Source organism: Crocuta crocuta, unplaced genomic scaffold (assembly GCF_008692635.1).
Source record: "Crocuta crocuta isolate KB4526 unplaced genomic scaffold, BGI_CrCroc_1.0 scaffold186, whole genome shotgun sequence".
NCBI lineage: Eukaryota > Metazoa > Chordata > Mammalia > Carnivora > Hyaenidae > Crocuta > Crocuta crocuta.
In genome coordinates, this window is record NW_027551569.1 from 5,333,171 (window position 1) to 5,356,127 (window position 22,957).

The 22,957-nt window shown below is 50.2% G+C and overlaps 1 protein-coding gene across 1 annotated transcript in view; it reads right to left on the reverse strand.

Annotated features, from left to right (window-relative positions):
- The window catches only part of ESRRB (estrogen related receptor beta), a 106,893-nt gene that overhangs the window by 40,615 nt on the left and 43,321 nt on the right, over nucleotides 1–22,957 (reverse strand). The window contains exon 2 of the mRNA XM_077750734.1: nucleotides 13,929–14,338. Coding sequence (XP_077606860.1) covers nucleotides 13,929–14,338 — 410 coding nt within the window. The remainder of the gene's footprint in view (nucleotides 1–13,928; nucleotides 14,339–22,957) is intronic.

Genomic DNA, 22,957 nt, shown 5'->3' on the forward strand with positions numbered 1-22,957 from the left:
ACATGCAGGCAAGGCCACCAGGGTAAAGTCAACGGAAGACTCCGGGTAAGTCTTCTAGATGCCAGATGTGAGGTTAGCCACCCATTCTGACATTTAAGAACGCTAAGACTGGTGACCTCAGAGTTGGTACACGTGCACCTGTGATAGGGAAGGGAGGAAGGAACGCCCAGAACCTGACCTGGACTTCGGCATGACCTCTGGCCTCAAGGCAGAGGGGAAATCCCCACCATCAGCTCCTTTGATCCTATGCCCCAGGAAGGAAACCCCAAGGGCATCACCATCAGCTATCTCTGAACTGCTGTAGGGAGTGGGCAGTCCTCTCCTGGGGCTCAGGGGTGGGGCCACAGAGCTTGGACAGAGGGCTCCTGGGGGACACATGTCTCAGAGGCCGCTGGCTAACATCACAGCCTGAATGGCCGCCATTTTAGGTCACTGCCGTCGAAGGGCTGGGCCAGTAGTCAGTTGGCTCCACTTCTCTATTTATATCACTTCTGGGGGACACAGCTATCTCCTTCTGTGCGGCCCACTGTCCTCAACTGTCCACCCTTCCCTCTTCCTTACCTCCGAGCTGGATGATCTCATTCATGCCACTGGCCTCGGCTATCACATACTTGGTAAGGATAAGTAGCAAGAAGCAGGGCCTATGTTCACACCCTTTTATCCATCTGCCTGCTGGATATTTCCACCTGCAAGTCCCTACGGTTCCTCACACCTCCTCAAGTGAACCCATCCTCACCCAGCTGTCTCCTCCCATTGTGCTCCTCATCTCAGCCACCCCCCCATCCCCACCGAGGTCAGAAACTGGGGTGGCATCCTGGACTCTTCCCTCTCCTTTATTCCTAAGATCCTTCCCATCCTACTTCATTCACAATTTATCCCCCTTCCCCTTTGGCCACAGCTAGTCAGTCCCCACACTCATCACGTCTTGCCTCACTTCCATGCACTAGCCTCCTGTCTCTAGTTCCCCTTCCAGTCTCACCCCCACACTGCCCCTAGGGACATTAATAAGCTTCCTGTGCAAAACTCCATCATGGCACACTGCACCCCCCCCAAAGCCCACTACATGGCAGCATGGGGTGAGAACTGCCACAGGAGAATGGACCAAGTAAAACCCATAGCTGCCAAAGAGGGGGCTCTAGATGACAAGCCATTTGTATGGCAGAGCCTTGGAAATCCTTGGGCACTAAAGGCTCAAGATACAGCAAAAGATGTGATGGGCTTTGGCGCCGAAAACAGGGCAACTTGCTGGGAGGACTTAGCTACCACTCCACGCAGCCACCTAGGAATCCTCTGCAACCCACCCAAGAGAAGCCAGCTTAATGTCAGGAGGTTGTAAGCAAGCCAAGTTCTGGACTCAAGGACCCACTCTACTTCAGGCAGAAGGAAAGCTGAAGCTAAATGCAGGATGCCTGAACGGTGAGACCACCCCAAGCCTGCTTCCAAACCCTAGCAGGCTGCACACTCCACACCCCATCTCAAGATAGGAATTTACAGGTTGCTTCTCTGGGGGAATGAGCAACATCAGACAGCAGGCCAGAAGATGAAAAGAAAGCAAAGAAATGCTCCCTCTATGCTCTTTATTCCTATGTCCATTTGAGACAGACAGCCAAGGACCACCAATACATTTATAAAAAGTCTTCAATATGAAAGCTAACCAAAACAAATAAATGAAGGAAAAGAATGTGGGAAGAAATCAGGACAAAGCAGGAAACAGAAATAAGCCTGGGAAAGCAATAATCAACACACTACCAACTTGAGAAGAAAAAAATAAACACGTTGCATTCATGAAACAAGAACAGCATGCAGTAAAAAATTACAGATATATAACATGGAGCTCCTAGAAATTAAAAATATGAATATGAAAGCCATAAAAGATTCAGAAGAGCTGAGGAGCTGCTACTCCAGAACAGAACAAAAAAGCCAAGAAATGGACAAGAGGCTAGAAGAGATCTAAGAATGAGACAACCGATCCTAGAAGCTCTCTATCCAACTTTCAAATTGTTTAAAAGAGAAAAAAGCGGGACAGGAAGTGGTCACAAAGGCAGAAATGGAAGAAGAGCGAGAGGGGGTGGAGGGTGAAAATTTCTAAGACCTGAAGGATATGAGTTTCCAGACAAAAAGTCTCGCTGAAAGCCCGGCAGAATAAATGAATACAGATCTGGATAAAATTACAGAGGTGAAGAATAGATTAGTAGCTGCCAGGGGTGAGGGAGAGGAGAGAGAGGCAAGTGGTTATGGGGTAAAATGGTAAAGCCAGGAATCTTTCATACATGCAGCTCTTCTGTAGCCTGACTGTGGTGATAGTCACAGCAGTCCGTGAAGTGATATAACTGCATAAACTAAACACAAACGCACTACACAGACACACATGCACACACAGAGGGTGTATGACTGGTAAGGTCTGAATAAGGTGGGCAGATTTCATCAAAGGCAATTGCTGACTGTGATATTGCCCTGTAGTTACGCAATAGGCTACCTTCAGGGGAAACTGGGTGAAAGGTATTTGGGATCTCTCTGCATCCTTTCTTAAAACTGGGTGTGACTCTTCAATGATCTCAAAGCAGAAACATGAAAAAATGAATAATAAAAAGACCTACAACACACCACATAGACTTTTATTGTAAAAATTTCAATCAGAGAGAGGTCAAAGAAAGAAAAGATTCTAATATTTTTCAGGGAGAGTGAAAAAAATGAGTCAAATACAGAGGATCAAGAAGTAGATTGGTCACCATATCTGAAACCACAGGGGAAAAAGCCCACAAGAAACACACACACACCCCTTGTGTGTATCACCACTTTTTTTCTCCTTGGCACTCATCATGGGACTTCATATATTTATTTGCTTTGTTCACTGCAGTTTCCCCAGCACTGTATGTGCAAGTGTGAGGTCTCTGCATACAGTCTCTAAATGATGGCTCAGACTGCTTGACAACAGCACCAGAAATTAAGAAAAGGAGCGACGGTGTCATGGTGGGGGTGGGGGTCGGGGGTGGAATTACTTCCAGCCAGAATTTTATATCAAGGCAACATAGAAATCTCAGGTGTGTGTTGAAGGAATGAGTAAGGACATTTCCCTCCTTCTAAGGTATCAGCAGTTTTACCTTACCTGCACCTTTCCAGCATGTGCTCTCCCCAAAATGGAGGAGCAAAAAGAGGAAGAGGCAGAATCCAGAAAACAGGGGCTCCAAGCCAGAAGAAGAGTCACGGACGAATGGAGAAGAGACTAGCAGTAAGCAAAGACATTTAACCAAAAATTATGATGTAATCGTATTCAGACAATGGGAAGACGGGAAATGTATGTGATTGGATGAGTTGTCTAATTGGAAAGAATTCTTCACTGTCCGTAACAGGAAGTCAAGAAATAATGCCCAAATTGCCAACTCAGTAAACATCGCTGTAAAAATCACATTAGGGACTAAGAAGATAAACTCTAGAAGACAGTTTTTCTTCAAGGGCTAACTCTGGATCATGAGGGGAGGAAAGAGAATGTGAAGGGCCAAGGACTGTCACTTTTCATTCTGAGACTTACTTACATTTCTATCATATGGTTTTAAAGTGAGTGCACACATCACTTTGATAAAAGGTAAAAATTACCTTAAGAATTAATTAAGTTTAAAAAATTGTCCAACAGCTAGCTCCTTATCACATAAAGAATGAAATCTATCCTTCACAGCAAAGCCTACCAGGCTCTCATGATCTGGCCAACTCTGACCTGTCCGTCCTCATCTCCCCCAACCTGGGCCCTAAGTTTGTAGCTTCTGCTAATACCTCTGGAGCCTCCGAACCCTCTCTTACCTCCCTCCACCTGAAACCCCTCCTGGTAAATTCTCCCACAACTTTGGACCTCAGCTCATGACACCATCTTCCCTTCTGTCTTGGGTAGGTTTATAAGTTCCTTCCTGTTTGCCCCCACAGGCCATCCATCACCCTCCACTTGAAGCATCCAGCTAGGTGTTTCAGAATCACGATTTTGTGTGTTGTCCTTGTGCTTCCTGGGAATAGAGGTTACCGGGCCTCTCATTTTTGTATCTCAAATACAAAGCAAATAATGTGATGGGGCGTCTGGGGGGCTCAGCTGATTGAGCATCTAACTCCTGATTTTGGCTCGGGTTGTGATCTTCTGGTTTGTGGGTTCAGGCCCCGTATCAGGCTCCTTGCTGATGCAGACTGCTTAGGATCCTCTCTCTCTTTCTGCCCCTCCAGTACACAAGTGTGCTCTCTCTCTCTCCCAAAATGAATAAAGAGACTTAAAAAAAAAACAAACAGTAAATAAATGGAAAGCAAGAATCTCCACCTGGAGAATCCTAGAATTCAGGAGTGATCTCTTAGTTGTCAAATGCAATTGCCTGCCCCAGGTCCCCTGTCCTGGTCCCTCCTGACGCAGAGGACACCTAGCTCTTAAGATCTCATCTCCCTTCCCTCTGCAGGGACTCTTGCAAGGTCTCCGCTCAGTTTTCAATTCAGCACATTGCCTCTAAGGTGCTTTCGGTAGTAAGAAGGCATCATTCTTTTATGTAGCATCGAGAAAGAAGAAATTCTGCCAATCAAACTACAACTGTGCTTCCTTGCCACTAGCATTTTCATGTTTGTTCGTATTTAAAGATCTCTTTGAGATTTACTCAGAGATATGATCATACAGCATCCCTGTGCATACACGGAAGAGAAAATAGAAGAAAAATCAAAGGTGTCACTAAAACTTCTCCAAATGCGACTCTCCTGAATCATTCTCGATCAAAGTCATTGTTTTTGTGTTTTCCCACAGAACTGTCCTCTCTGCTAATAAGAGAGGCAACCAGGCTGCACTTCTGAAGAACGTCCACTGTCATCTCGGGGGTTACCTCCCAGGTCACTGGCCCCTTTCTGCAAGTTCGGATGTGCATGTGAGGGCAGGGGCATCCATATGGAGTAACCAGCACACAGCTCTATTCAGAGAGGTCAGTGGGGAAAATGTGCATGTTGGAACGGACGCAAGATGGTACTTCCCCGTCTCCTTCCAAGGCTCTTACTTCCCTTCCTTTCACCAGGTCCTTTCACCAGGTCCTTCCTCTTGCCCCCCACCCCCTGCCCCTCTCCTTCAGAAGAGCTTTCTCTAGAAAAAGCTCTCCTGGAGGGCATGTTGCATCAGATGGCTTTGCCCCACCCCCTCCCCCACCCCCAGTCTCAGATTAGCAACCTGGGTGGGGCTGGAAATTTGCATTTCCAACAGGCTCCCAGGTACTTCTCCTCTGGGGACCACACTTTGAGAACCACTGCTCTAGAAGATCTCAATAGACCCCAAACCCCACTTAGATTCCACTCCTGAGCTCTAGGCCCTGAGTTCCAACTCTCCAGAGTAAGACCTGTGAACTGATCAAACCCAGCATGTTCCAAACTTTGTCCATTATCCCAACCCCTTGCTCCCGGCCCACCCTTCTTCCACTAGGAAAATTCTTCTATCTTTGTTTCCTTGGCCCTCAAATAACCTCGCTGTACCCCTACCAGCCTAAATTTGAAACCTAAGCAGGGGTAGTCTCAATCCAGCCACTGTTCTTTTTATACTGAATCTACTTCCAGAAGTTTCTCAAGCCCAACCTCTCCTTTTCATCCTTCTGCCACTGCTGGCTCGGATGCCTCCAAATGGATGGTTACCCAGATCTCTTATCTGGACTATGAAAATCACTTCCTACCTGGACTGCCTACCCCTAGACTCTCCCACATCCAGACCATCTTCCCCAAATTACCTTGCCAGAATTAACTTGCAAAAATGAGATCGCAACAATTCTCTGCTCAAAAACCTTCCCCGGCTTCCTGTTGCCAAGTACAAGCAGCAAAAACAACTACTATGTATTTGAGAGTTCTCACATGCCAGGCACTAAACTTAAAACTTCACGTGCATGACTCATTTGACGTCTGCCATCTGCGGTAACTATCGGTTCCAGCGGCAGAAACAGTTTATGAGCCCCCTTAGTCCCATTTCACTGACAGGGAAATTAAAGCCCAGAGAAACTAAGTAACTTTACCAAGCTGACCAAGAAAGAAACTGTCAAGTTGGGATTCTAAGCCAGGCGACACAGCCCTGGAATCTCAGTATTACTCTATATTCTTCCTCCACAAAGCCCCTGAAGCGCTGTGACATCCAGCCTCCTGCTGCTTTCCCCACCAGCCTCTGCTGCTTTCCCCACCAGCCTCTGCCACCGGAGCCCCCACTCTGAGCGGAGCACCTCCCGCTCCTCTGGGCCTCTGGCTCCTGCTGTTCTTTCTGCCAGACACGCTCACCTTTCCCTCCTACTCGCACGGCCTTCCTCCGAGATGCCCACCCCCCGGCCCCGGGCTCTGTCTCACCTAACTTGCACTCCAGCTGTGATTTGGTCTTCTCATTTCCCCAGTGCCCTGCAGACAGCAATCGGTTGGCAGGTTTAATGGGCTCTTTGTACAGATGAGGAAATGGGGAGAAAAGAGGAAGCAAGTCCCTGCCCAAGGTCAGCCAGCTGGTCAGTAGCAGGGCTGGGACAGCAACCTAGTCTGGACTCCCGCTCACTCCTGGCGGTCTCTGCAGCCCCCTTGTCTGGTGTCCCATGGGACCCCCGGCCTCATTCTCCAGCACAAAAGGCCTGGAGGTGGTCCAAGGCAGGATAACCCATCGATCATCTCCCTGCCCCTTCCGTGGGGAGTTTCCTTCCAAGCCTGCGTCTGGGCCCCCGTGAATGAAGCAGTGCCTGCCAGGCCTTCTTTCCTACTTGCCCTCCTCATCTTAAGTCACAGACCAGGAGCTGCTCCAAGGGCCTCCTGGTGACCTGCTAAGTTGGCCACATGCCCTGGGGACGTAGGAAGGGGTACAGGATGGCTTTACCCTCCCCGCAGCAGTATGTGCTCATTTATTCATCAATGGCTTCTGCTCCTAGAAGAAAATCCAAGTACACCACACACCAAGCCTCCCACCACCCAGACCCGGGATGTCGCCAGCCTCCGCAGCCCCATCTCCGTCCCTGTCTCCCGCACTCACACCAGCCACACTGGTCCTCTTTCTGGTTGAAACACATCAACTCTTTCCTCTGCCTGGAGTGCCAACCCCACGATTCTTCCACATGCTTTGCCTTACCTTGGAAGTTATCTTCTCAGCATGGCCTTCCTGATCTTCTAAACTAGATCAATTTCATCTTATCATCAGCTCTTCTCTTTCACAGCACCTGCCTCAAGTCGGCTATGATGCATCTTTACATGCTATCGTGTTTTCTGTGTGCCCTCCCCCCAGACGGCAGCCCCACAGAATGGGGGCCTCTGATCCACCCTCAGCTCAGCTCCCCATACAGTGGCTGAGACTCAATCAATATTCAACAAAGAGCTGAATAACTACTTCATAAGGTCAAACGTAAGGCAGGTGTGTCCCCCAAACACTGTCCTGTAGAAAAGAAGTTGCCTAATATCTGAGACTTTGTGACATCTCATAACAGAGGTGCTATGCCCACCACTTTATATTAACCAACCATCACGGCGGAAGAGCCACTGCCCGAAGAAGGCCTCAACCAATGCCAGTCATCCAACTGAACCAGTAACAAGGGGGTAAAGATATTTCATGCAAATTTAGTTACTCCTGAGAATCTGACCTCACAATTAAATGAGTGTCAAAAGCAGTGGAGTACCGAATACCTTGTGGAAATCATGGTTATAAACCGGCACAAATAAAAAAGAACTGTGCTAATGCCCTAGGAACTATACTTATAGCTCAAAATGACCCTTTTAGGAGCACATATATACTCTTAAAATTTCAAGTAACTAAGATAGGAGTAAAGACAGTGTGCTCTGAAACACTATTAAATGAATCAGGAGGTGGCCCTAGAAAAGGCAGAGACACTTTAGTCAAAGGTCTCCGTGACAAGTTTGATAATCTTGCTTCACAAATGTGAATAGAGGGGCGCCTGGGTGGCTCAGTCAGTTAAGCGTCAGACTCAGGCTTAGGTCATGATCTCACAGTCCAGGAGTTTGAGCCCTGTGTCGGGCTCTGTGCTGACAGCTCAGAGCCTGGAGCCTGCTTTGAATTCTGTGTCTCCCTGTCTCTCTGACCTTCCCCTGCTCGTGCTCTGTCTCTCTTTCTCAAAAATAAAAAATAAACATTAAAAAAGTAATAAAGTATTTAAAAAAGCAAAATGTGAGTAGGAAAATGTTTTTCAAAAAATATAGTATATTTACGAAATGTGATTTAAAGTACACAAGTGTAACTAAAATTAACGCATTGTTTTAAGTAGACATTTGACTATTTTATCTAGAACCCTTTAAGTTTCCACAGGCAAATTGGCCAAACTTCTTTAGTTCGTCCTCGTGGGGAATACAGGGAGGATGGATGACTTTGGGGATCACCTTCTATACGGACACCCGAACGACTTCCCAGGCACCAGGCCCTGTGGGAAGACTTGGGGTTCCGTGGCAATCATGGGGTTTAGTTCCAGGTAAGACCCATTCCCTAGAGCTTATCGTCTCCCTGGGGACCCAGTCCGATCATGGCAAGAACCATGTAGTGTGGTAACAGTTGTCGATGTGCTGGCAGAAGGTCCCCAGGGCAACCCAGGAGGGGCACCATCCATGTCAGATGAGAGGGCTCGGACTTGGAAGTGGAAAAAGGCTTCCCCGGAGGAAACACCAGCTATCCAGAGACCTAAGGACAAAAGTCAGGACTAGAGGTTGGGGAAGGCAGAGTAAGGAGAAAAATATCTGCAAAGTCTAGAAAGGGATGGGGTGTGACAAAGTCTGGGAACTGGAAAACACAGCAGTCAGGCGGACCCACAGCCTGCAAGGGAGAGTGGCAGGGGACAGCATCGGGCAAGCCCAGAGGACACCTCAATCACGTCCTGGAGCTACGTTTACCCACAAGCAAGACAGGAGGGGGGCCGTTCAGATGCTGGTTCAGAAAGGTCTCCCAGGCAGCACAGGAGAAATCAGACTGGGAAGGGGGGAGTCCGGCAGCCGGGAGACCAGACTAGAAGCTATAGTGGTCAGTGTAGCCCAGAATGGAGCAGGGCGAACGGAGAAATGTGTCAGGTCAAGGGACACGAAGGAAGGAGATGAACTGGATGTGGCTGTGGGGACATTGGTCTGGGATGGGGGGCAGGAAGTCAAGTTCCAGGTAAGACCCAGTTCTGCACACTGGGGGACCGACCACTGGGACACAAGGAGAGACGTCTGAAGGCAGGCAGCACTTGTTGCATTTGGGTGCTTCCAGAACATCCAATAGGAAATGTTCTGTGGGTGCTGAAGGAACTGGAGCGTGGTGGGGAGGCTGAACTGGGACTCATCAGGACAGCATGGGGAGCACGGGAAGGAGTAGATACAGATACAGGGCAGGAAAGCTGGTCAAGAACTGAGAAGAGGAAGGGAAAGGTGGGCTGGAAGCTGAAAGTTGAGGGGGTGTGGGTATTGTTTTGTTTTCTTTGTCTTTGACTGCAGATACCAGAAGTATTTAAATGCAGAAGGGAGGAGGCGAGGAAGTGAGAGGGTAGAAGAGGAGATAGTGGGTAGGAGGGTCTCCAGGAAGTGGGGAGGAGATGGGATTTGCCCAGAGCCCGGGGCCGGAGACACTTCTTGCAGTGGTCGTGGGCAGCAATCCCCGAGTGCGAGCGTGCAGGGGTGAGGGCAGGGGGTGATGGGTAGCCCTGTTGGCAACAACTAAGGGCGTTCCCACTGAGGGCTTCTAGTTTCTCAGGGGAACAGGAGGCAGGATGACAGGGTGAAGGTTTGGGGATACATCCTGGAAAAGCCCCCAGGTGGCTCCCCAAGAGGGCACTTCATCACTTTGCTACTCATTACAAAGGTTTTCATTACTGTGAGGTCAGTATCTTAGTCCAGAAAGGAGCTCCATCTCTCAGGGCCAGACTCACACTGACCAAACTATGAAGGCTGATGTATAAGCCCCACAATGGACATTCAAGTACAAAGAAACTGATGTGCCTAACCAGCAAGTTCACTCCAAGCAAAAGAGCAGAAGACCTGGGGGGGGGGGGGGCCNTAATCACATCAACTGAGTGTTTAATGACATCAGTCTGTCCCCAGGCTGACTCCCATTTCTTAGGAGTGGTGCCTTTGCCAAAGCCTGCCTTCTTTTTCTATGCCTCGGGGACTGATCAATCCTCTTAGGTAAGCACATTTCCCCCCCTTAGAAATGCTAGTAAATTCAGTCAGGTCCAGGATTATCTCCTTGACTGTGGAGCCAGCGTCCCTTCAGGAAGGTGCCTTTTTTGTGTCTAAGCTGTTCTTGGTGTCATCACCACCTCCACACAGGCAATGAGCTCGCTTTCACATAGAATCCGAGCAGGCAAAGCTGTACTCAACACTTAAAGTGCACTGCTAGGGGTTGATCATAAGCCCCTGGAGGGCAGAGGGACCGTCCCTACCTTGTTCAATGCTATAGCACAGGGGAATGGAAATTTCTTCTGTAGAGGGCCAGACAGTAAACTACGCTTTGTGACACCCTGCGGCAGCAGCACCAAAGCAGCCAGAGTCTATGTAAACGAATAGGTGCGGCAAGGTCCTAATCCAACCTGATAGACAAAAGCTGGCTTCAGCCTGTAGGGTGTCCTCAGCCCACCTCTCCCAGCCCCTTCCCCCAGCCCCACAGTGCTGCACAGAGAGAGTACTCAAGAAATATTTACAGGATGGGGGGAAGGGGAAGGGGGGTGATGGGCATGGAGGAGGGCACTTGTGGGGATGAGCACTGGGTGTTATATGGAAACCAACTTGACAATAAACTATTTAAAAAAAAAAAAAGAACATTTACAGGAAAGAAATGGCTGGGGGCACCTGGCTGGCTCAGTCGGTGGATCTCGGGGTTGTGGGTTTGAGCCGTACGTTGAGTGTCGAGATTACTTAAAAATAAAATTTAAAAGAAAATAACTGTCTGAGGGTTTTTCCCCATATGTTTACCATGACGTCCTTGTTTCTATAAACTTCTTTCCATATTGGTATTACCATCAAATTGAGAGACTGAAGGGATCTAAGGAGACAGAATATGAGCTAGCCATGACTTCAGAGCTTTTTCCAAGCATTTATGTAAATTAGTGAATGGATCATCCTGTGATGAGGCCCTCAGTCCAAGCTACCAGACTTAAAAGAATGGCCTGAATATCCTCTTTATTTTTTTTTAAAGTTGGAGGGAGAGGGGCAGAAAGAGAGGAAGAGAGAGAATCCCAACCAGGCTCTCTGATGTCAGCAAGGAGCCTGACTCGGGGCTTGAGCTCACAAACTGTGAGATCATGACCTAAGTCAAAGTAAGAGGCTTAACCGACTGAGTCACCCCAGTTGGTCACATGCTTAGGGGACCGTACCCTGGTTTGGAGCCTTAGGCCAGGCCTGCAAACTCACATTCTCTAAGCTTTAGATGCCAGGGTCTTGAGCGCAGGTGCTACGTTCTCCTCTCCTGCCCCCCACTCCCGCCCAGTACCTCTCTCACTCACAAGGTACCCGCTGGTCTCTGAGCTTGTCCAAATTTGGTTTTTCTCTTTATCCTTTAACTATGTTTCCAAATTTTCTACAACCATTATGTTCAGAAACAACGAAGTCAAAATCCATGTCAGAACAAAACCAAAGACCTAATAAAATAACCGGAGGAAACCATCAGCTGTAGAATGTACTTTTCCCGGTTCTAAACGGAAACCTCTTCCTGGTTCTAAATGAGAACCAGAACTTGGGACAGAGAAAAAAGACAGGAGCATCTAAGTTCTGACTGCATTACATGCTGCTGCTTGTCCTCGGACTTCTGGGAAAAGATCACTATCCTCTTCGTGGAGCAAGTAATTAAAACTATTTACAAATCCTTCCTGTGGGCTCTTGGTGTGCTGAGGATACTCTCCGCACCCGGGCCTCTGGTGAGGGACGGCAGGGTTCCTGCACCAGCCTCTCCTGTTAGAAAATTTGATCCAGAAGCTTCACTCCAGAACAATGTGGAATAAAGAGCATGGGATTGTCTCCTAAAAAGCAATTTTTCCAAAGCTGACCTCAAAGAATCTAAGAAATAATGACAATCTTACCAGACCCGCTTCCTGATCCGGGAAGAAAACAGTTGCTATCTCAGTAACTTAAATTGGTTTAAACATCTCATGTTTATTTGTCAAATACCCAATGATACTGATTGGCTAGCAGACTGGAGGTTTTCAACCCTGGCTGAGGCAGAAGGCTTAAAATTATCACACAGCGCTTTTCAGATCCAGAGATTCAGGGTGTCCTCTCAGACTCAGGAGTATGAAGCCCTCAGGGGCCGGGATGCATTTATTCACCGCACTGGAGGCTAGCAAAGTGCCTGATGTGAACACGCTCCATAAATACTTGCTAAAAGCAGCATGTACCATGGCTCCTTCTCAGGAAGGTGTAAGGAACCCGAGTCTGGGGTTTTAGGAAAATGTTCTTTTTACTGCTTTCCTGTTTTGCACTGGTTGAATTTTTACCATGGTTTTTAAGGGTTCGTTAAAAAAAAAAAGAAATATTATCTGTAACTAAAATAGCCAAAATAATTTAAGTCCTAAATCAAAATATACCATTTTACTTAAATATATGTAATTACAAAAGCCCGCTCTGTACGATAAAACAAATTATGTGTCTGTCGTCTTAGTAATAATGCATTGTGATATTCTAAAAGTGAAAATCATACTTGCATTTATTTAGTACTTACGAAGCACCAGGCAATATTATAAGTGCTTTATACGTTTAACTCACTCTTCTTTTAGCATCTCTATGTGAGGAAGGAATGACAGCCCTGCACTTTACCGAGAAGGAAAGGAATCTGGAGAGAAACTGAGGCTGCATGCCCAGGGGCATCTAGCTGTAGGGTACCCAATGGAGCTGTCTGGATGGCCACTACACCACAACCTCTCAACAGAATTGGAAACATGGCCAATCTTAAGGCCCTCGACTAATATAATAAATAAATAGTCATAAGAAATTTAAACAAATATTTGTTGAACGAATACACCGCAAGTCATCCCAGGAAAGCTCAACCTGACTCTTCCAAAAACGAAATGGGGAAGGGGGGAGGGAAGACACCCTGAGGACAGCCAGGCAGGGCCAGGGACAGGCCAGGTGCCCCTGGGTTCTGTCTGGTCTGGCTGCAGCTTCTGCTCCAGTGGAATGGCATCACCTCCTTTCAGTTCCGTGCACGAAGAGGGCTTTTTGTCTATCCGATCAATGGCACCTAGTGTAATGGCTGGCACTTAGTAAGTGCTCAATGGATCCCTGATGGAACGAATGGCCCAAGTGCTCTACCAATGGCCTGCTGCAGTCACAGTCTTTGCTATCATGTGCCAGGTCATTCCCTGGGCTGGACCCTCTGCCATAAACTTGATGACAGCTCTTAGGGGGTTGGGGTGGGGGGTGGACTCATCATCATCCTCCAGTTAACTGTGGGTTACCTTTCAGAGGCCACCCACCAGGACTCTCACACACCTTCATAGGAATAACTCACACATCCTGTGAAAGAGGCAACCCGCCTCGTGGCCATCAGAACAGGACTCAGCTGATACACAGGCACTGTAAGAGCCCTTGAGGACCCGCTCTTTCCCAATTAAGAAAATATTCCTGCTTCATTTGTGCCGTTAAAACATCAAAACAAGAACCCTTTCTACAGCGAGGGTCTGGAACTGCAGGGCAAACAACATGATTTTCTCCCCAAAAGCAGCTCTTAGGCACCGCTCTCGACAGTGTTCCCCACACCGGTGAGAGGCACCTGCACGGTGCATCTGCGTGGATTTTCCCTGGGTTTCTGGGGGCGCCACCGGGGAGTGGACTTAAGAGTCTGGACGAAGCCCCAAAGCAGAAACCCTGAGAGGTGGGAAAGAGACGCTACCAGCCCCTGCTGTAGCGGTGCTGGGGCCCGACCCGGCAGCGGGCGGAGACCACCGGGTTTCCCGCCGCACCTGCAGGCGGAGCGCCCCTGCCTGCGCGCGCCCAGCCCCTGCCCTGCCTTCACGCACCTTGGATGGTCCTCTTGAAGAAGGCCTTGCAGGCCTCGCAGGAGGCCACGCCGTAGTGGTAGCCGGAGGCGATGTCCCCGCACACGAGGCACAGGCGCTTGGGGATGGCGTTGAGCATGTACTCGCACTTGATGGCCGAGTCGTCCATGAGGCCGCCGGCACAGTCTTCGTAGCCCTTGCGGCACGGGGTGCTGCCCAGCCCGGCGCCTGCGAACATGGGCGGCGAGTCCAGACCATTGGCGTGGGCGCCCAGGGCCAGCCCGAAGCCCCCGCTGGCGTCGGACGAGCCGCTGGGGCTGTGGTGGCTGAGAGCGTCGATGCCCGAGGACGGGCTGGACGGCTCTGTCTTGATGAAGGAGCCGCAGCTGGAGCCCAGGTGCCTGTCGTCAGCGGACATTCTGTTGAGCAGCCTGTGGACACAGAGCGCGGGCAAGTCAGCTCTGCGGAGGGCGCGGTGGGTGTGACGCTGGCCCCAGGAATTAGCTCTGGGCTCCGGGCACCAAGTGGGCGGGGTGGCTGGGAGGGGCTCGATGCTAAGGCGTTGCTGAGATAAAATGCTGGCCCCGGAGGTCAACGGGTCGGGACACTGCACGGCCCAGAGCAACTTTCTGGCATCACCCCCCCCACCCCCAAACCTTCTGAGTTCTCAAAGAAAAAACGAGGGTTTTATGTTCTTTTTTTTATTTATTTATTTTTTTTGAGAGAGCATGAGTGGGGCAGCGGCAGAGGGAGAGGGAGGCAGAATCCCAAGCAGTCTCCACACCCAGCGTGCAGCCCCACTCAGGGCTCCATCCCCTGATGGCTCAGATTGTGACCTGAGCCAAAATTAAAGAGTCTGACATTCAACCCACTGGGCTACCTAGGCGTCCTGAAAAAACTATGTTTGATCGATGAACTTCAGATTAGGCACGCCAGCTCTCTGCGGGCATAAGGGTGACAGACAGGAAGTGGTAATGAGCAGACAAAGTAGTTGGCCAACCTTCCTGCACAACAAGAATACATATGGCTACAGGTGGAATCCATACTAGCCCTGGCCCAGACACCCTCAGTACAGTGACCTGGTAACCCACTCCACCCAGTTCCACTGGGACACTGGGAAAGGCCATCTTGGTGCTTCCCCAGTGTGCCACCATCACTGAGATTGGGACCAGACATGCCACCAGGGCACCTGGCCAGGGCAAGAGGCAGGGCTGGTGACAAAGGCTGCTCTGGGGTTTGCCTCTGGCCCAGGGCACATCTGGATGGTGGCTCCAGGCCCCCTCCCTCCCCCCAACCCTTCAGCAGCTGATTTGCAGCCCCACCCAGCCCCAGAGACTGTGTTTCCAGGAGGTGCATGAGGGTGCCCTTCCAGCCCTAGCTCCTCGCATCCCTGGTGCTTTCTTAACCCTAAATTTCAAACTCTGAGCGTTCCTACCTCACCCACTGAGGCAAGGGAGCATTACCAACATGACGAGATCACTGTGAAGGGTCATAAATGGTTCCCGAAATGAGAGTCCCTCCTCCCAGAACCACGCTGGGTGGGCGAGAAGGCGATCAAGGGGTGACGCTCCCACAGGGTCCCAGGACAAGGGGAGGAACCTCTCTCCAGAGGCACAAGCAAAGCGCACAGCAGCCTGATAAACGTGGATGTTTAAAATGGGAAACCCAGCTCCAGCCCGCACTTAAGACCTCTGGGGCCATCCAGGATCTGGAGGCAGGAGGCTGGGTCAGGGTCCACCTGACCTTGACCTGGCTGTGCGGAGGTAAGGAGGTAGGTAAGGAGGTGGCCAAGGCTTATGCCCGTGGAGCAGGTGAAAGGAAAGAGAGAAAGATCCTGGAGAAGGAAAAGGGCTGAATGATCACTGGTACAGCCGTATTTGCAGAAAGATGGCTCCTGGTGGGGGGCGGGGGGGGGGGGGGGGGGGGGGGGGGGCGCGGCCCAGGCCTGGAGGGTCCACTGGGGAGCAGCCACAGACCACCTCTAATAACGCTCAGAGGGAGCCCCCATTTTCTGAGCAGTCCTTTGAGGAAAGGACTGGTCACCGCCAGGGAAGGGGCTGCTTTGCCGCACCCACAAGGCCCACACCCACGCCACCAAATGCGATCTAGTGATGGGAGGGGCTTTCGCCATCCCTGGTGTCACTAATGATTTCATAGTACACCTCCCGAGGGGCTGTTCCATCCATCTACATCTGAACATCTGCATTGACAGGGAACGCATTGCCCCACAGGTGGTTCTAATCAGAGACCCGGAGCTGCAGATAGAAAGATAAAAGATACACGTAAGGTTACTACTCTCAAGTTTATCTACTGGAATGCAGCATCTGAAGATAGAGGAGGCTCTCGGGTCTCTTCTGTTCCAAATGTACCGTTTCCAAGTCCTCTGAGACGCCTCTCCCACAAGCCCCAGGTTTCCCCAGGTTTCCACTTGAGGGTCTCCTCTGGGTCTTTTAACAGCTCTGGCTGCTGCACTGTCATCGTCCAGGGTTCCGTATGACCACCCGCCTCCCCTCTGTCCACCAGCAGGTCCCTGGTGTGTCCACAGGAAATACCATCAGCCTGGCAGGGCATGATCCAGGCAGGAAATCTTGCCTGGGTAGGCACCTTTGGGTCACCTCCCCACAGCATCTCTGCACAGGGCAGGTGGGGAAAGCTGACCAGGGGTCCTTCAATCTGTAATCTCCTCCCGCTCGCTGCTTTAGGCTCTGCAGGTCACAGAAGCACCCTAGGCCCACCGTGACAAACCCTGCCCAGGAGACACCCCCCAGACTCCAGCCCTCCATCCTCACCCCTCCCTGAAACTCAAAAGAACTCCAGAGGTTTTGGGAATACACTTGATATTAACAGTAATTACAGCAACAACAGTATCCCCTGCTCCCTTATCTGCAGTTTCAGCTACCCGAGGTATCACCAGGTCAATAGGAGCCTGACCCTACGTCACCATTCACCATGCCTACGTCACCCACCTCATTTGGTCTCTCAAGTAGGCCTTTTATCATCTCCAGAGACTCCAGGGCTGAAGGAAGCAAACTTGACCTTGGCCTCGGAGTGGCACAGAAATCCAGCCACTACTTTATTGCCTGCAGCCCAGTTGTGTATGTTTGGATAGGAGGAGGGTCTGAGGATTTCATTCTTCTTTTTCCCAGGACCATGATTTTGGTACCCCTGCCCCCGCCCAGAATGTCTTATCTAGGGAGAGTCATGCCGAGTCCAGGCACCTCCTGTGTGCCGAGTGCTGGCCAGAGGATGGGACAGGTCACAACAAGCATGGCCCATGATCTCAAGAACCTCATTCCCAGGGCGCCTGGGTGGCTCACTCAGTTAAGCATCCAACTTTGGCTCAGGTCATGATCTCACGGTTCGTCTATTTGAGCCCCGCATCAGGCAGTCCGCTGTCAGCACAGAGCCTGCTTCGGATCCTCTGTCCCCTTCTTTCCCTGACCCTCCCCACCCCCTCAAAAATAAACAAACATAAGAAAAAGAAGCAGCAGCTCATTCCGTCTCAGGAAGAGCAGACTAAACAAACACACGTGCATAGAGCACCAGAAAGAGCCAGGGGGTGCTACCTTCCCCCTGGCCCACCACTGGGCCCCAGCTGGTTCGACTGTTCATTCATTTATGGTTGCAGACTGAATGAACACCCTCTCCAGGGGGACACAGCTTCTTTTCTCTGTGGAAGCTTCCTTCCAAATTTCTCTTTTTTCCAAGCTCAGGAGCTGCCTGTCTGAGCTCTGCCCCAGAGGCTGGGCTAGACAAGTTCAGTGGCCATCCACCAAGTGCAGTCACACGCTGGATGCCTCCTTTTGTACCATCTGGTCTAGTCCCCAGTCTGTCTGCCAGGCAGTATCAACCCCTTCCCAGAAGAGAAAAGCTGGAGCTTGAAGCTTGTCCTAGGTCACCTGGGGTACAGAAGAGGCTGGGACCCAAACCAGCCATGTCTGACTGCAGACGCAAGCTCTTTGTTCCATCGCTCGGCCTCCCGTCCTTCTGGCCTTGGGAAGGCCTGCCTCGGGCAAAAGCCTCAAGCTCAAAGCCCTCATAAACAGTAGAGGAGAGCTCCAAAGCCCTGGACCTTCCTCGCGGCCATTTCTTGCCCTACAGTGTGAGAGTTGAGAACGCTCTGGGGGCACAGAACCCCTCTAGGCTACCGGGTCCTCCATGTACCAGGCCAGGGACAAAATTTGCTGGAGACGCCAGACCCTCCAGGAAAACCTTGTCTCCATCTCTCCTGACCTCTGACACATCGTTCACACATTCCAAAGCAAAATTTAAAGGACAGAGGAGAAAGAAGTCCAGGAAGTGGGGGCAGAAGAACCAGCCAGAGGAGCTGAAGAATATGAAAAGCATTTTTTTAATGTTTATTTTTTGAGAGAGAAAGACCGACCGCTGGAGAGGGGAGGGGCAGAGAGAGAGGAGACATAGAACCTGAGCTGTCAGCACAGAGCCCAATGCAGGCCTCAAACTCATGACTTGAGCCAAAGTCAAAGGCTCAACTGACTGAGCCACCCAGACACCCTTAGCACCCCTATAAAAAGCATTCTTTAAAACGCTTTTTAGCCAAACGCTTGGGTGGCTCAGTTGGTTAAGCTTATCTGACTTGCACTCAGGCCATGGTCTTACTGTTTGTGAGTTTGAGCCCCTCCCCCCATCAGGCTCTCTCCTGTCAGCACAGAGCCTGCTTGGGATCCTCTGTCTCCCTCCCTCTCTGCCCCTTTCCCCTCCCTCCTTCTCTCTCAAAAATAAACATTTAACTACTCTTTAAACAGTAGTTAACTACTCTTTAAACTACTCTTTAAATAAACAAATAAACTACTATTTAAAGCATGCTTTAGAAAGAGCATGTGTCTTGGAAATGCAATGAGAAGGGGTGGCAAAAGGTCACACGTGTCTACAAGGTCAGGGGAGGTCAGACTGGGGAAGCATCCACTGCAGTGATCATTCAGGAGGTGGCTGGTGTCTTCTCAAGGGAGCATCAAGGCACCATGGGGATGGAGGTCACTTGGCCGTGGCTGGAGGAGCCAGTGAATGCAGACAACTCTTTCAAGAAGTTTGGCTGCAAAGGGTAGAAAAGGATGTGAGGGTGGGGAGCCTCCTGGCACACCTTCAGGCAGCACCATTCCTTTGAATCTGAGGATTATGGAGGCAGATGAAGAATGTGTTGTTGTTATTGTGGGCCATTGTTGGTTTTCCTTGAGTAGGAGGGGGGTGTGTTAAGAAAACAATCAACAAAACTAAAAGGCAACCTTCCATATGGGAGATGATATTTGCAAATGACATTATCAGATAAAGGGTTAGTATCCAAAATCTATAAAGAACTTATCAAATCCAACATTCAAAAAACAAATAATCCATTGAAGAAATGGGCAGAAGATGTGAACAGACACTTTTCCAAAGAAGACATCCAGATGGCTAACAAGACCATGAAATGATGCTCAACATCGCTCATCATCAGGGAAATGCAAATCAAAACCATAATGGGAGATCACCAGACACACTCATCAGAATGGCTAAAATTAACTCAGGAAACAACAAATGCTGGCCAGGATAGGAAGAAAGGGGAACGAACCCTCTTGCACTGCTGGTAGGAATGCAAACTGGTGCAGCCACTCTAGAAAAAAGTACGGAGGTTCCTCAAAAAATTTAAAATAGAACTACCCTACGACCCAGCAATAGCACTACTAGGTATTTATACAAGGGATACAGGTGTGCTTTTTGGAAGGGGCACATGCACCCCAATGTCTATGGAGCACTATCAACAATAGCCAAAGTATGGAAAGAGCCCACATGTCCATCAACAGATGAGTGGATGAAGAAGATATGGTTTATATAGACAATGGAATATTACCCAGCCATCAAAAGGAATGAAACCCTGCCACTTGCAACAATGTGGATGGGACTAGAGTGTATTATGCTAAGCGAAATGTCAGAGAAAGACAAATATCATATGATTTCACTCATATATGGAATTTAAGAAACACAACAGATGAACATAGGTGAAGGGAAGGAAAAATATGATAAAAACAGAGAGGGAGGCAAACCTTAAGAGACTCTTAAATACAGAGAACAAACTGGGGGTTGCTGGAAGGGGTGAGGAGATGAGCTAAGTGGGTGATGGGCATTGAGGAGGGCACTTGTTGGGATGAGCACTGGGTGTTGTATGTAAGTGACGAATCACTAGGTTCTACTGAAACTACACTACATATTAACTAACTTGAATTTAAATAAATACATTTAAATTTTTTTAAAAGAATGGAAGGAACTTAAGGTTTTTAAAAATTATGGAATCCATGCTTTGCAGTTTGCCCTGGGCGACCCTGAACCTACCCACCAACCTGCTAAGTACCTATTGCCCCCCACTATTCTCTCCTAAGTGGGCCATGAATTACCTGGTGACTCTACGTTCAATGCTAACAGTAAAGAACAAATCAAGAAGCACAGACTGAAGATCTAAAAGGTAAAAAATGTCAGGTTTTCCCAAATTCCAGTTCAATCTTCACCAGAGTCAGCTGAGGTGCTTGCTGAGGGGGGAGCTGCCTGGGTCTGACCTGACCACAGTCATAATTTGCACACGCACCTCTGCAAGGGGGGCCAGCAGTCTGCATTTGCGGGTCCGTTTGTTTTAGCAGCGCAGTTGTGATTTTAGGGGCATCGAGCTTGGGAATGATGTGGCCAGGGGACTTGGCAGGGTGTGACATGAATCTGGAATGCAGGAAGAGAAAGGAGCTGAAGCAGTAAGGCGGCGGGCGGGGGGAGAGGTTGGTCATGCACAGGGGAGGTCTGTGGGTGGCAGAAGGAAAAGCTGAGAGCCCTCACCTCCCTGTTCCCTCCACTCAGTCTCCACTCAGTCTATCACGTGGGAGCCACGGGGAGTGAAGGAAGGAAGCTTGCTATAGCAACTGGGGGTGGGGGGAGGAGAGAGCAGAAATCAGGGCATCTGGGATATTCCAGGCCCCTTTGCCCACACTGCAGGGACACCAATGCAGGGGGGAGCCCCGTCTCCAGCAGCTTAGATCTAGGTTTCTCAACCTGGGCCCTACTGACATCTGGGGCAAAGTACTTTGTTGTGGGCCCGTCCTGTGCACTGTGGGGTGTTTAAGAGCATCCCTGGCCTCTACCCACTAGATGTGGGTAGCACAGTCCCACTCTGCCCCAGACAGGACAACACAAACCTCGAGACACTGCCGAATGTTCTCTGGGGGAAAATCCCCCCAGAATGATAACTACTGACGTAGATGTATGAGGAAAGAGGGAGGGCAGGGGGCCCACAGTGGAGGGTTGGGCCGATGAATGGTGCAGGTCTGGGACAGAGGGGGTGAGAGCATAAAGTGCAGAAGTGGAAGGAAACAGGGGGAGGGCCCAGGAGCAGGGTGGTCTCCAGGACTGCAGGCTAAGGGGGAGAGCAGAGGAAGGAGTGAGAAAGTTGGGGGATTGGAGATGGGGTCAGGGGAAGATGTCAGAGGTGGAGGCTGGGTGCCAAGGCCCAGGGGGATGTGGCCACAGGGCAGGTGCTGAGATGGTGTGCAGGGAGGCTGCAGCCTCCGGATGAGGGGAGGTGGCGGCCACTTCACTCTGGGGAGGAGGGGGTCACATGGAGTCGTCATCTGTGGTTGGCTGGGACCCAGTTCCCAATGGGATCGATGACTATTGACTTTATGGGAGGGACAGAGGGCCCGTGGAAGCAGCCTCTGAAAGAGGAGTCAGTGGCTGCAGGCCCTTGAGGCATCATTTCTCCCCCACCCCACACTGTGATCCATGCATAACCGGAGCACAGCCAGAGCTGGCCTCAATTTCGCCACCATCTGATCCGCCGCAGTCTCCCCCAACCCCAGCCAGCTCTCTAGCCCTGGCCCTCTTAGCGTCCAGTGTGGAGTCTTGTGCATCCGAGTGGCCTGGCGTCCAGGGGCGCCTGAGCTCACTGATGGAGGCGGGGAGTCATCTCTGCTTCTGCTGGACAACAAAGTGGGTTGTCCATGGAGACCAAAAAGTCTTGGGAAACGCAGCCAGTTGAGCTGTTTTGCTACACATCTGTAGAGGAAGAGAAACTCCCGTGTGCCAGCAAGAGACAACTGTCAACTTTTCAGCTGGGATCCCAGGGATCTGGCCCCTCACACGGCCTGCTGGGCAAGCAGGAGGGAAGCTTCTGGAGGAACAGCTCACAGAGGGCAGCACTTTGAATGGGCCTGATTAGCCTAGGGCCTGGCTTGCTTTCCTCTGTAGGACAGAGCCCACCTCGCCCACCCACAGCAAGCCAGGACACCTGCCCCCACAGCCCCCTTTTGGCTCTGCGCTGAGTGAGGCCACACTTATAAGAGCAAAAACAGGAGCTCTGTCACTTGGGTACGAGCCTGCACAGCAGTACCACGTGAGCCAGTTCTGCCACATATGAGCTGCTTACTTTGCAGTCACTCTCTCTCGGCCTCAGAGCGCGACCATACACTAGTGTACGCAAAATGTTGAGCCCAAGTTGGCGCCCAGCAGGCACTCCGAGGATGCTGGCTTACTGTTATGATTCTTCCGGGAAGCCCCTTCCAGAAAACTCGTCATTTGGCCACCTGTGGTCAAACCCAGCAAAGCTCTTCCCTCAGCTAAGTCCCCAGGTATAGGATGGAGGATGATTCCACAAGGAACCTGCCATTTACCAGGAGGGAAAGTGGTTGGTTAGACAAAGTAAGAGGGTAAATAAGCCTAAATGGGGAATCTACTATACAGAAGAAAAATGGCTTCTGAACATTTGAGGGATTCTTATGTACGTTTCTATAATTAATTCGTTAACCAGGGGCCACCAGAGCAATTCGTTGTAGTAGACCCTCAGAGCGGCCAGCAAAGCTTTATTTGTTAGGAATCAGCCCCTCAAGGAACCTAAAAGTAGCACAGCTAAACTTCCTTTAAAAATATGGGGTGCCTAGGTGCCTCAGTCAGTTGAGTGTCTGGCTTCAGCTCAGGTCATGATCTCATAGGTCGTGAGTTTGAGCCCTGCATTGAGCTCTGTGCTGACAGCCTGTTTCAGATTCTGTGTCTCCTTCTCTCTCTGACCCTCCCCTACTCACGCT